The 14040-nt window shown below is 39.0% G+C and overlaps 1 protein-coding gene across 4 annotated transcripts in view; it reads left to right on the forward strand.

The window, feature by feature from the left end:
* The window catches only part of numb (NUMB endocytic adaptor protein), a 58170-nt gene that overhangs the window by 39828 nt on the left and 4302 nt on the right, over positions 1-14040 (forward strand). For 2 of the 4 annotated variants that reach the window (XM_053682547.1, XM_017476160.3), the window contains exons 3-7: positions 2130-2204; positions 7570-7602; positions 8255-8329; positions 10577-10717; positions 13053-13257. In XM_053682547.1, the coding sequence (XP_053538522.1) occupies positions 2130-2204; positions 7570-7602; positions 8255-8329; positions 10577-10717; positions 13053-13257 (529 nt within the window). The remainder of the gene's footprint in view (positions 1-2129; positions 2205-7569; positions 7603-8254; positions 8330-10576; positions 10718-13052; positions 13258-14040) is intronic. The other 2 variants (XM_053682548.1, XM_017476161.3) reach the window with 1 other exon arrangement.

Raw genomic sequence — 14040 nt, forward strand, 5'->3', positions numbered from 1 at the left:
GAAAATAATCTTTTCTTAGATGGGGTTATTGATTAGATGATGGATAGAGATTATTATATAGGCTTCTGATTTATTTTATTCTTGAAAAATGTCATTATCGAAACATTTCTGATGGAAACTAAACACTGTCGTATCCCATACAAATTGCATATGAAATTTTATTTCAAATATTGACTTTTTTTTTTTAATACAGTACAGTATTTACAGTGCACTGTGCATTCATATAAAAGCACAGCTCATTAGGAGACAGCTCAGAAAGTCATTTAAGAGTAAATTAATTTTGTTCCATTTACCGAGAGAACTGCTTGCATGTTGCTGATATTTAACTCCAGGTTTACAATTCTTTGACTTGGCCATAAAAGTACTTGTTGGAAATTGGAAATAGCCACCCTTTTGCCATAGGGATTTCCATCTTATCATATCAAGTTACACAAATACAGTAGTTTAGGAAATGTGTGTGTAGATAGATTTATGGTGACTAAAAGTAGAACATCAGATCCTAAACATTTGACTGTTTCTTTTTTGCACATACAGTATGTGCTTTCTGAACATCCCATTCCAGATTGAGTCCCCCTTTGCTGTTATAATATCCTCCATTCTTCTGAGAAGGCTGTCCATTAGATTTTGTTGCGTGTGAGCATTAGTGAGGTCATGCAGTCAGGGTTCCAGTTCATCCCAGTGGTGTTCAGTGGGGTTGAGGTCAGGGCTCTGTGCAGACTACTTGAGTTTTTCCACTCCAACCTTGGTTTTGTGCACCGGTGCATTGCTGGTATAGGTTTGAGCCTTTTAGTTCCCGTGTAGAGGAAATCTTAACTCTACAGCATACAAACACATCATATACTTTGTGGCAACAGTTTGGGCAAGAACCACATATGGGTGTGATGGTCAGGTGTCTGCATTTTTATTGCTATAGTTTTTGTCAGTAAAGTAAAGTTATAGCATTTGATCAAGTCTAGTTAAGTGAAAATTGCATTGAATTATTCTAAACCAATTCCACTGACATGGATTGCCTAAAAGCAGCGACTATGATTTCATTTGCATTTCATTGAATAACATTAAATGAAATTGCTTGTAATTTAATCTAATTAGATGCTCAGATGTGTTTTAAAATGGAATGAAACAACTACCACTACTGACTTCATACCATTCTACATTTTAATAATAATAAAATGTTTTATAGTAAATAATCTGTATAGTTTATTAGAATTCATTATATTTACAAAAAAAAGAAAGGGGAAAAAAAAAAAGGTTTGGAGTCCTCAGTCCAACTCTGTTTGAGTTAAGTTAACCCAGTTTAATATTATCCTGAGATGACGAGCAAACACCTTTTGTTCATTTGGAGTTTACGGTGGAAAAGGAGTGATCACTCCGATCGTAAACGTTATCAGTCTCTGTCTCATCACCTACGGTAAACATCTGTAAGCAGAAGCCACGTTGTCGCTCTCCACACCACTGAATTACTTTCCGCGCTTACATTGGTGATATTTTCTTAACATAGACGTGGCATGATGTTCTAAACAGAACTTGATTTTGTTCAAAAGCTAATTTTTTGTTTAAAAAAAAAAAAAAAAAAAAAAGTAAATTCAGTGAATCAGTGTTTGATTTGTGCTCTGACAGCCCTAAGGGAAATATGTTAATCCTGGTGTTTTTTCATAATGGCTAAAAATATGTATGAACAAAAAAAAAATCAGTTTGTCATTGCATTGTGGCTCACTGAATGAAACCAAATTGTATATCACGCTTCGAGGTTCCCACCTTTTATGTCGTCTATACATCTGCATACGTCACCGTCTGAGAATAGTTGTAAGAAGTGTTGAGCTGGGTGGAGAGCAGGAGGTCATGGCGTTCTGTGTTCATCAAGGGAAGGGTTAGGACTTCCTCTCAGAACTGCATACACAATGGCAGTGTGCCTCTTTGCGTGATCTTTGTAGCCCCAAGAGACTTTGGGGTGAGGAACAGTGACTCATGAAGTAGAGCTTTGTCAGTGTAGAGGGCGCTGTGGCATGGCTTCCTCCTGCACAGTGTCTACTTCTTTTAATTTATTGTGAGGAGCAGGATGAGCTGAGGCTTCAAATGTAACTAATGTTGTTTTTTTTTTTTCTTTTTTTTTTTCTTCTGTCTCTTTGCAGTATCTAGGCCATGTGGAGGTGGAGGAGTCTCGAGGCATGCATATCTGTGAAGATGCAGTGAAGAGGCTGAAGACGGTAGGTGTCTACTACACAGAGCTCTGCTTTCCACGTCCTGTTTTTCAGAAGCCAGGACGTGTCCACTTCTCCCATCCAGTTCCTCTATATCCAGCTACTCTGTTCTTTTCCGGACTGTCTGTGTTTTTGCTTCCTCCGCCCCCACGCCTTTTCCTTTCCTCCCATCAGGCATCTCAGTCTCATTCAGCTGACCCAAATCTATGCAGCGTCTTAGAGCATAAGGTCACACTGTGTAGCACCTTTCCACCTGCACCACCCTACACCCCTAGCTGAGCCATCTATTTTGCTCCGAGATATCCGTCTGTGTCCAGTCCGTCATCCTACCCTCCTATAGCATAGCCTCTCAGGACACGCAGGCCCGCTTTTCCTGTTTTTCCCCAGTCATCAGGGATTATGTAAAGGGAGAGACATGCCATACCTCACACTGTGCTATCCATTTTCTGTTGACAAGAATTTGCACACCACCCAGAGATTAGAAGCTGATTAGGAAGGAAGGACAATATTGATTGTTGTCCGGGTAGGGCCATAGCTTGCTCTTTTTTTCACTCACTTCTTTCATGGATGCTCCAGGAAGGTGAGCAGTGAACAGACGATTTATTTGATTTATTTCTCTTTTTTTGCGGGAAAAAACCGACTCAGTTTAATAGTGTCAGTCCTGCAGGGTTTACGATGAAAGCTCTCTCTCTTTTACTGGTTAATGGGCAATGTGGCTTCTGGCCCAGCGTTCTCTCTCTCTCTCTCTCTCTCTCTCTCTCTCTCTCTGTCTCTCTCTCTGTCTCTCTCTCTCTCTCTCGCTCGCTCTCTCTCGCTCGCTCTCTTTCTCTCTCTATTTTTTCTTTCTCTATCTCTTTTTCTTTCTCTCTCTCTCACGCTCTGTGTCAATTTTCTGTTCAGTTCAGCGGTACTTTATTAGCATGAACGTTACAAATCACACAAGGCAGCAGTGTATCCCTCTGCTAAGATGATCCTTCATTCTCCGTATTTTGTTAACTGGCAGCCATTTGGTAATTTTAGTGTAATTTAATCAAAGAATATTTTTATGTTGATATTTTTGGCTGAGGAAGGAAAAAGTGCACCCCCTCATGCCCCCCCCTTCCTGTCTTCCTCCCTGTCGCTGTCTCTTTCTCTGTGTGTCGTGGTCTCTTTCTCAGGCCTCAGCCATCTTTACTTAAGCTCACACTTGTGACTGGGGAACTTCCTGTGAGCCTCTGATATCGCATATTATTGTGTTTATAAAGTTTGCTACTTTAGAGTTACTTTTTTCTTCAGTCTTTTGTTGCTAAAGAGCCCATTTGTCAAATTACCATCACACTGTAAATCTCAACTGGGTTTAGCTGCACAGGAACTAAACATTAAAAGGCATGGTGTACTGTATGTTTTGTCCCTTAACATGAACATATTGTCTCTTATAAAGTCTTCGTGTTTAGTTAGACAGCTATAAGCGTCTATGCAGTATATGTTCTAGTATAAGTAACGATGCAATCTGCCTTTGCTCTGTAGCATGGCCTTTATAGCTATTCCACTAACATATAAAACTAAAACAGAGCGAGGAGAAGGAACGTCTGGCCCCTATGCACTATAATGAGATTTCCTCTTACTGGAGCAGAGTTGCATGCTTCTTGGAAACCTGTCAGTCTATTCACAGAATTATCTTTATTGATGTCATCCTGCTTCATGTGTTGGCATGCAAACCTCTCCTTACGTGCCTGATGAACCTTGGCCAAGAACGCGTCTTGGGGTCGGGCAGAAAGAAGTTTATGGAAGGGCTTACCTTTAACATTAGATAAAGTTCTGACAGTCACACCCATGAGTGTTGGTGTGCCTGGGGGTTGTGCTCGGGTTGTGAGTTTTAGATCGAAAGTTTGTGTCTGATTGGAGGATTTGTGCCAAATTTAGTGTGTTGAATGAAACCTAGGATTTTTTTTTTTTAATCCTCTTTAGTACAAATGGTTTCCAAAATGTTCTCCATTATTTTTGTTGACTCCTTCTGTTTTTGCTTCCTTATGTTGTTTTAAATGAGCCACCTCAAGACCTCAGCCTGTTATAGGATAAATCCTCACTCAGTACGTTTACATGGACAACAATAATCCGATATTAACCTGATTAACAATACTCTAATTAAGAAACTATCATGTAAACAGCAATTTTTGATGACCTTAATCCGACTAAAGCCATACTCGAAGTAAACACAAATCGAATTAAGACATGTGGAGTATTGCTGTTTTAGTTGCGTTATCGACGTGCGTTACTGATATGTACACACCTTAATCACACTATTAATGGCGTGTGGGAGTTTTCATCGCATTTTGCGACAGGACGCATACACACTCGGCAGTGATCAACCGTTTTACGGCAAACAAGAGAGCATGGTTGTGTCCCAAACCGCATACTTACTATATAGTAGGCAAAATACATGTATCCCTGCTACTATATAGTAGGTAAGTACGCGATTTCGGACTCAGCCCACGGCTTCAAGCAGTCGTCTATTTTCACGTATAGCATGACAAATAATTAACTGCACTTAAAGCTTTCATGAAATTAAAAATGAAACACCAAAAACTGTACACGGTACCATAACGAAGACGAACTGTATGATATGTGAAATTCTGGAGGGAACGTCGGACAGCGTGGCGTGGGGACATAATGACGTGTGCCGTTAATCGATCCATGTTTTACATGTTATAGAACACGAACATTAATGGAATATTCTAAAATCGATTCATGTAAACACCTTAATCACAATATTGTCTTATTCAGAATAAGGTCAATAATTAGATTGTTGCTGTCCAGGTAAACGTAGTCATTGTTGTCCTCTTTCATGTATTTGCTTGAAAGTCTCATCCTGGCTGAACTTCGTGAGGTTTCAGCTCCTCATTCGCGTAATTAGTCACCATCAAAAAATAGCATGTGAAGAGGGCTGAAGTGTGTGTGTGTGTAAGACTGACTGACCGAGGAAGCGTTCTTTGCCCTATGATTCACAACCTTTAAGGAAGGAGACAGAGATTTGTGTGACATCACAGGCATGCAATGTGCCAGATGACGCATCCTGCCATGTCCTGCTGATTCTCATTGCACTACCTACTCCAAACAGTTTTCATCACTTCCCGTACCTGGCAGATTGCCAGAGCCCAGCTGGAGCCAGAATAGAAAAGAATGTAAATATGTTTTATTTTCAGTGGAACTGGAGATTCTCTATTCGGTAGAAATGTTGTGAGATATGTTAACTAGCAGGTCTTGTGATCTGATTGTGGATGTAGACATCCTTCAGTTTAATATTAATAATCCTTCCTCTTCTGTTTTCTCCTAGCTTTTTATGTATTCTGTCCTACCTTTCACAAGCTTCCTCTCTCTGACTCAGCAGTCAGCTTTTCAGGCATTTCCGTGACTGTTATTAGCATTCATAGTCATGTCCCTTTTTTTTCCCCTTGCATATGTGTTCTGATGAATGTCATATAAACATCTTATACTTTTTTTAAGCAGGTTATGTTCGTAATGACCCACGAAGAACCCTTTTAATGGCCTCTATGGTCTCTAACATCCCCTCATGTCCTCAACCCAATGACGATTATCTTTTCTCCTGTAGTTGTGTGTGAGACTTGACTCCCTGCATGACTCACACACTCATACTCTGTGTGTATGGCTAATGGTTCCTTAACCTAACCTTAATCCCCTCTCTCCATTAGACATACCATGCTCTTAACCACAGGCCCATTGTCAGCGTTTACAAGGTTAGGTCATACCGATTGACATTATGGGTGGTGCATTGGTTAAAAGCATGTAAGCTCACAAACACAGAGTCTGCAGTCCAGTAATCATTCAGCAACATAATATCATAAAATGAAAAACAGTAGAGATTCCAGCATCCTTGGTCTCGTTTCCATACTGTCTGCTAGCGCAGTGGACTAAACTGTAGGATTGTAAGTGGTTCTCCAGCAGTTTAGTCAGTCATGTGCTCGCTTCTGCCTTTGATGTAAGAGGCTACAACCACAGGGTCAGTGGACATCAATACAGTCCAGGATTAGGGGTGGGAATATCTAGACACCTCACAATTCAATATTGATTCACCGTGACACTGTGATTAAAAAAACAAATTCTTGATGCATCTCAAATTGATTTCTATGGAAGTCCTCAGAGGCCATGTATCCTTATTATTTTTTTTCTTTCTTGTTTTCTCGTGATCACGGCTTAATTTTTTGATCCTGACATAAAAATCTGTTTTCTCACGACGTAATTTTATGACGACAGAACCTCACGTCTCGTGAATGGGACCGGTGTTGTGTGCACGTTGGCGTCTTCACCAACGCAATCATAAATGAAATATTAACCCGCTGTAGAGATTTACTTCATCTCGTTGTGGAACTGCCAGCATCCTTCTCAAGTGACAGACAGTAATGTGGAAGTTGTCAATCACTGACAGACATAGAACTGTTTCAGCTTGAGTGAGTCCCTGATGCTGTGGGATCATGCTAAGCTTTTGCTGCCTCCAGAACAATAAAAACAGCTATTTTGCTATGTCGAACTCATGGGAAAATTAAGTTGTGGTCATGAAAAAAAACACCTTGTGTCGAGGCCACGAGAAAATTACGTCGTGATCGCGAGAAAACATGACCGAAAGAAAAGAAATAATAATAATAATAATAATAATAATAATAATAATACATGGCCTCTTAGGTCTTCCATAGATTTCTATAGGTTATACTTCATAATGGAGAACACTGGGTGTAATTTCATCTGTCTGGTTTTGGAATTTATTGGAATACTATATTGGAATTTCATTATACGGATCAACAATACCCTCAGAATAATGAAATTCAATTTATTTCTAGTCACACCACTCTGAGAACCTAGCACTCTTCGTGCACGTTCTCTTTAGATAATTAGACAAATTAACAAAAACATGGAGCATAAATGAACACCCCCATTACAGAGTCATGAGCTCCATTCTCTTTTCAAGGCCTCAAGACAAAATCGGGATGCGTTCAAGAATCCGTTCTTTTTCCCTGTCGGTGATGGTTTTCCCTGTTCAGTCACTAACGTATTGATAACAGTATTAACAATGCTAATATCTAGGTGATGCGTCTTCAACCGAAATCAACTACTTGTAAAGTATGACACTGAATGATGTAGGTGTTGTGATTGTGGCCTTGCTCACTAGTTAGAGGTTTGTGATTTGTCACTTTACTCCCTCGCTTTCTTTCAGCCACTCTTCTTAACCATTCAGATTCCTCCTCCCCATTCCACTGTCGCCCTATATGCACAGTCTTGTGTTACCTGAACACACAGGGCTTTCTTTAACGCTGTCCTGCCTTGTCCTGCCTTGTCCTCCCCATCCCCCAACCTCCCTTTACCAAATCTTCAATTCCAGGAAAGAAAGTTCTTCAAGGGCTTCTTTACCAAAGTAAGTTCTGCTGTATGGGAACAGAGTGTGTGTAAATGATGTCTTTTTTTTTATAAATGTGTGTTTGCTATACTCTTCTCTTTTTTTCCCCACTCTTACACTTGTTCAATCTTTAATCACTACTGGAACAACAGGAAAAAGTGGAACCTGTCTCCTTCTCTGTGTGTGTGTGTGTGTGTGTGTGTGTGTGTGTGTGTGTGTGTGTGTGTGTGTGTGTGTGTGTGTGTGTGTGTGTGTGTGTGTGTGTGTGTGTGTGTGTGTGTGTGTGTGTTGGTTAAGGGCACTTTTCCCCTCACTCCAGTGAACACCTGGGACTATCTAGTGTATTATGGCGTGTTGTGTGATTGAGTTTGCGGTGGTGCTGTCTCTTTACTGTTTTCCTCTGCCCTGTCACATGGCTTCCTTCACAGAACACACTGACTCACAACCTTCTTTTTCTTCCTAAATCCACAGTTCTGATGTTTCTTGATTGCAGGTTTTGGTTTCTGGATGAAGCGGGTTGTGTCTTCTCTGTTAATGTACAAAAATGTGAAGGGACACAGCGAGGGGAGGGGGGGAGTGGGGGACAGATATTATTCTGACTCGTCTCTTCAACCGTCTATCTTATTTTGTACTGTGTGCTCCTTCCCTCTTCCTCTCTCACTGCTTGTAGGCAGGGAAGAAAGCAGTCAGGGCTGTGCTGTGGGTTTCTGCTGATGGCCTGAGGGTCGTTGATGACAAGACCAAGGTAATTAAGCACTGAAAACTCAGATCTTCGTGCCACACTCTGTAGACACCTGTGCCTAAAGAGACACAGGCTCATCCTGAACTATTCACAGAAAAGTTTTTCACGCTTTATTACTCCAGTAAGACGTCATTTGGAGGACAGAGGTGGGTAGAGTAGCCAAAACTTTTTGTTACCCAAGTACAAGTAAAGCTACTTATAAAATTAATTACTCAAGTAACAGTAAGAGTAATAATGTTCATAATTACTTGAGTAAGAGTAATAAAGTATCCAACGAGAAGTTTACTCAAGTATCAAGTTACTAGTTACTTCAGATCTGATTAAAATGAATCCTGAATCTCTGACTACATGGAGAACTGTAAGTCACACCTCGCCTTGAACGTCTGTGTTTATATGATATAAAAACATGATATAAGTGTGTGTATAAACATGTGTTTATATGATATAAGATGAAGCAGCATATCCCAGTCCTGTGATGGGTACAATAATACACAACCTGTCATTTTCAACACAAAATCTCTCACACACCCCAAAAAACAAACATTTTTCCCAACAATTGGCTGTCTTTATTTTAACAACGTATTAATAACGCAAACTTGTTAACATCTGCATTTAAACAAGACCGAGATCAAAAGAGAGAACAGAAGAGAATGTGGGTGTGTGTGTGTAGAGAGTGAGTGAGTGGGTGTGTGTGGGTGTGGAAGAGCTTACCTTTAACGTGAGATGAAGAGCTTACCTTTAACGTGAGATGAAGAGCTTACCTTTAACGTGAGATAAAGATCTGACAGTCACACACGTGAGTGCTGGTGTGCCTGGGGGGGTTGTGCTCAGGTTGTAAGTTTTAGATCGAAAGTTTGTGTCTGATTGGAGGATTTGTGCCAAATCTAGTTGAAGGAATGAAACTTAGGATATTTATTTATTTATTAAAAATCCTCTTTAGTACAAATAGCCAACAGCATTTGATAAGAACGCAAACATTAAGCGGATGTTGCATCCGCATTCAGACCACTACAGTGTATCACGAGAATTGCGACCTCATTATACGTGATCTAAACGAATTATTAAAACTAGTTACATTCATTAACATTTAACAAGTAAATGTAACTAAGTAAATGTAGCATGTTACTACGCACCTCTGATGGAGGATAAAAACATTTGGGACTCTTTGAGCCTATATGCTGGTAACCATGGATTTCTCAATGTGTATTTTCCTGCAACATAAAAAAAAAAGTATTGGTCTCTTCCTAAAGTAAACACCCAAAGCTGCACTCAGTTTAAGCTGACACACATTAGTGCACGTGCCATCAGGCAGCATTCAGAAGCACAAACGTGTAATATGGTTATATTCTGCCACCTGTTGGTGTGATTTACTGTCGTTGGCCAATCAGTACGTTTACATGGACGACAATAATCCAATATTAACCCAATTAAGACAATACTCTGATTACGAAACTATCATGTAAACAGCGATTATTGATGACTTTAATCCGACTAAAGTCATACTTGAAGTAAACACAAATCGAATTAAGACGTGGAGTATTCCTGTTTTATTCGCATTATCGAGGTGTATTACAGACATGTACACACCTTAATCACACTATTAACAGCGTGTGGGAGTTTTCACGGTATTGTGCGACAGGACACATACACACACGGCAGTGCTCAGCCGTTTTACGGCAAACAAGAGAGCACGGCTGCGTCCCTAACCGCTTACTTACCTGCTATATAGTAGGTGAAATACACATATCTCGGCTACTAAATAGTAGGTAAGTACATGGTTTGGGACGCAGCCCATGGCTTCAAGCAGTCGTCTGTTAGCACGGACAGCATGACAAATAATTACTGCACTTGAAGCGTTCGTAAAATTAAAAATAAAAACACCCAAAACTGTATACGGTACCATAACGAAGACACACTGTATGTTGATGCGTGAAATTCTTGGGGAACGTCGGACGGCATAATGTGGGGACGTAATGACGTGTGCCGTTAATCGATCTATGTTCTATGACATGTAAAACAGGAACAAGAAAGGAGTATTCTAATAGCAACTCATATAAACACCTTAATCAGAATATTGTCTTATTCAGAATAAGGTTAATAATTAGATTACTGCTGTCCATGTAAACGTAGTCAGTGACTGAGCCACTAGTGAAGTGCATCAGAAGGTAAATACAATCATGCAAGTTAAAATAAACTGTTTTAACGATGGTGTAAAAGTTATCTGCGTTATCTTCTGCATCTTCCTTCCAGGATCTGATTCTCGACCAGACAATAGAGAAGGTTTCGTTTTGTGCTCCTGACCGGAACTTTGAAAGGGCGTTCTCTTACATCTGTAGAGATGGCACTACTCGCCGCTGGATCTGCCACTGCTTCATGGCCATCAAAGATTCAGTGAGTACTCTGATTTTCCTTGAGCATGCTGAAGGTAAATGGAAAAATGTAGTTACATAAAAACAGTCACAGAATCCAATCATGTTGTTCATGTATTACACATGACTTTCAGCTTCTGATTTCTTGTTGTGAGCTTTATTCAGTAGCTGCTGGCATGGTCCTATTCCTGACCTTTGTAATGAATTTGCAATTGACCCTACTGCTCTAAACCTGTTTCACAGAACAGTGCGTCTTGCCACAGCTCTCAGGACTATCCATATCCTGGCTGAGTGTGTGTATCACATAACTCTGTAAAAGTAGAAAGAGCGTCTCTGGAAAAAGAAAATTGTTTGGAGACTTGATAGGCACAAGTAGTTAAATACTACTTGAAATATTTTTTTATTTGTTATTTTTATTTTTTTTTAAATAAATGAAACCAGGCATATCTTATTTGAAGTTAGCATGCTGCACCTCCCAAAACACAGCAAGTTTGTTTTAATGGAAGTGCGTGTACCCAAACCCAAGCATTTATCACTGAGCTACTACTCCCACAAGACTAAATCTTTAGTGAACATTCAGCTGAGCAGGCTTTCACTTAATGGCTGCCCACACATCTTAACAAAGAGCCAAGTGTACTAATACTTTAATCTTTATTGAAAATACAGAGATGTTACCAGACAACAGAAGAAGCTTTGTAAATGTGTTTCTTCCCTGTGTGTGAGGGCAATAGCTAGGACATTCAGCTCCATTATGTTGTATCCTGTGTAGTCCGTTCACCTGCCTTTGGCCGATCAATAGCCAGCCCCATCGAGCCACCTGTGTGGCGTCTCATTGAGGTTTGTTTTTTTGTTTTTTTTTCTTTTCCCCTTGCCCCTTTTGTCTCTGGCTTGCTCATTAGGAATCTAAACCTACATCTGGATTTCTGTAAAGGGCTTTGTGGCCATATCTATTGTAAAAAAAAAAACAACAACAAAAAACGCTATACAAATAAAATTGAATTGAAATGTAGAAAGACCGTATTAGATTAAACACATTTACAATTGAGATTACATAAATTGTTTATATTGTTATTGATAATTCTATGAAACCCCTTATAGTCTTGATAATACGCTGACCTATATCTGACCTGACCTGACCTATAAAACTGTGCATCACATTGAAATAGATTATGCACAGTCCAGCTACATTAAATAGATGTAAACTTGCGTGAGGCTATCTGTATGTGTAATTGTTCGATCACCTCACATGCAGTACTGTCCATCTCTGAATTAGAGGTCAACCAATTAGCAGAGTTCAGCGAAGCCGATTAATCAACCAGTTAGTTCTTAAAATTGATACTGAATGAAAACATAACACTTAAAGTGATTTTTCTTAAGTTTATTACAAAAATAAACAGTAGTGACTGTAAACATGAAAATGTACTGTACTTTTTAACATGAAATATGTATGTGTGTATGTGTGTGTATATGTGTGTGTGTGTGTATATATATATATATATATATATATATATATATATATATATATATATATATATATATATATATATATGTGTATGTGTATATATATATATATATATATATATATATATATATATATATATAATGTGTGTATATATGTATATATATATATATATGTGTGTGTGTGTATATATGTATATATATATATATATATATGTGTGTGTGTATGTATGTATGTATGTATGTGTATGTATGTATGTATGTGTATGTATATATATATATATATATATATATATATATATATATATATATATATATATATATATATATATATATATATATATATATATATAAAATAAACATCAAAATTTGTCAGCCGCTCCTGCAGTGGACGCAACCGGGGAGAAACTGTGTGGGGGTTTTTGCCGATAACCGGTTATCAGTGCCGATTAATCGCCGAAACCGATCAATCGACTGACCTCTACTCTGAATAAAGATGAAAGGAAAATGCCAGTTCTGCAACTTCACAGCTGTAAAACATGTTACATTTCAGCATTTAAAACTGAAAAAGATGATTTGCTGTTTTGGATAAAGAACATTGCTTTATCATTCTTATTTATTTTAGTGACCTTCTGTAATCAAGTTACTCTTACAGATTAAATCAATAGCAGTTCACGTCACACTTGCCTTGTACCATTACATTGTACAAACAGTGAGGATCTCAGGTCTGTATGTAAAAGAAAAAAAAAAAGAAAAAAAAAAAACTATTTATTGTATTCCCCATTCATTTTCTGAAGGTATAATGGTAAGACAATCTTGACACAGCTAAAGCCTAGTTCATTAAGTGTGGTAACAGGAACTCTGTGCTGATCCGAGTGTCTGTGTTGTCTATGTTTCAGGGTGAGCGTCTGAGCCATGCAGTGGGCTGTGCGTTCGCAGCGTGCCTGGAGCGGAAACAGAAGAGAGAGAAGGAATGTGGGGTCACGGCCACTTTCGACGCCAACCGCACCACGTTTACGCGGGAAGGCTCCTTCCGTGTTACCACAGCAACAGAACAGGCTGAACGAGAGGAAGTCATGCGGCAGTTACAAGATGCCAAGAAAGGTAGATCGAGAGACAGAAATGGAATGCTTTCTAATCGAAGGGAGATCTTAGACCAGGGGTTCCCAAATCTTTGAGCAAATGACCCCGAATGGAGATTATGAATTTTCTGTCACTCCAAGCCTTGACCACCTTACATTTTTTCCACCTTACATCCTGTATTATAAATTCTAGTGTTATAATACAGGACTACTGTTACATTTGAACATTTTATATGAGTAACATATGTATGTGTAACATAAGTGACTAAAAACAAAGGAATATTCCTTACACCGACCTACCAGTCTAGTTGGAAGTGTTGGATTGTTATAGGAAAATGCTATACAGTGAGGGGAAAAAAGTATTTGATTTTGCTGATTTTGTACGTTTGCCCACTGACAAAGAAATGATCAGTCTATAATTTTAATGGTAGATTTATTTGAACAGTGAGAGACAGAATAACAACAAAAAAATCCAGAAAAACGCATGTCAAAAATTTTATAAATTAATTTGCATTTTAATGAGGGAAAAAAGTATTTGACCCCCTCTCAATCAGAAAGATTTCTGGCTCCCAGGTGTCTTTTATACAGGTAACGAGCTGAGATTAGGAGCACACTCTTAAAGGGAGTGCTCCTAATATCAGTTTGTTACCTGTATAAAAGACACCTGTCCACAGAAGCAATCAATCAGTCATATTCCAAACTCTCCACCATGGCCAAGACCAAAGAGCTCTCCAAGGATGTCAGGGACAAGATTGTAGACCTACACAAGTCTGGAATGGGCTACAAGACCATTGCCAAGCAACTT

Source organism: Ictalurus punctatus, chromosome 9 (genome assembly GCF_001660625.3).
Source record: "Ictalurus punctatus breed USDA103 chromosome 9, Coco_2.0, whole genome shotgun sequence".
Lineage (NCBI taxonomy): Eukaryota > Metazoa > Chordata > Actinopteri > Siluriformes > Ictaluridae > Ictalurus > Ictalurus punctatus.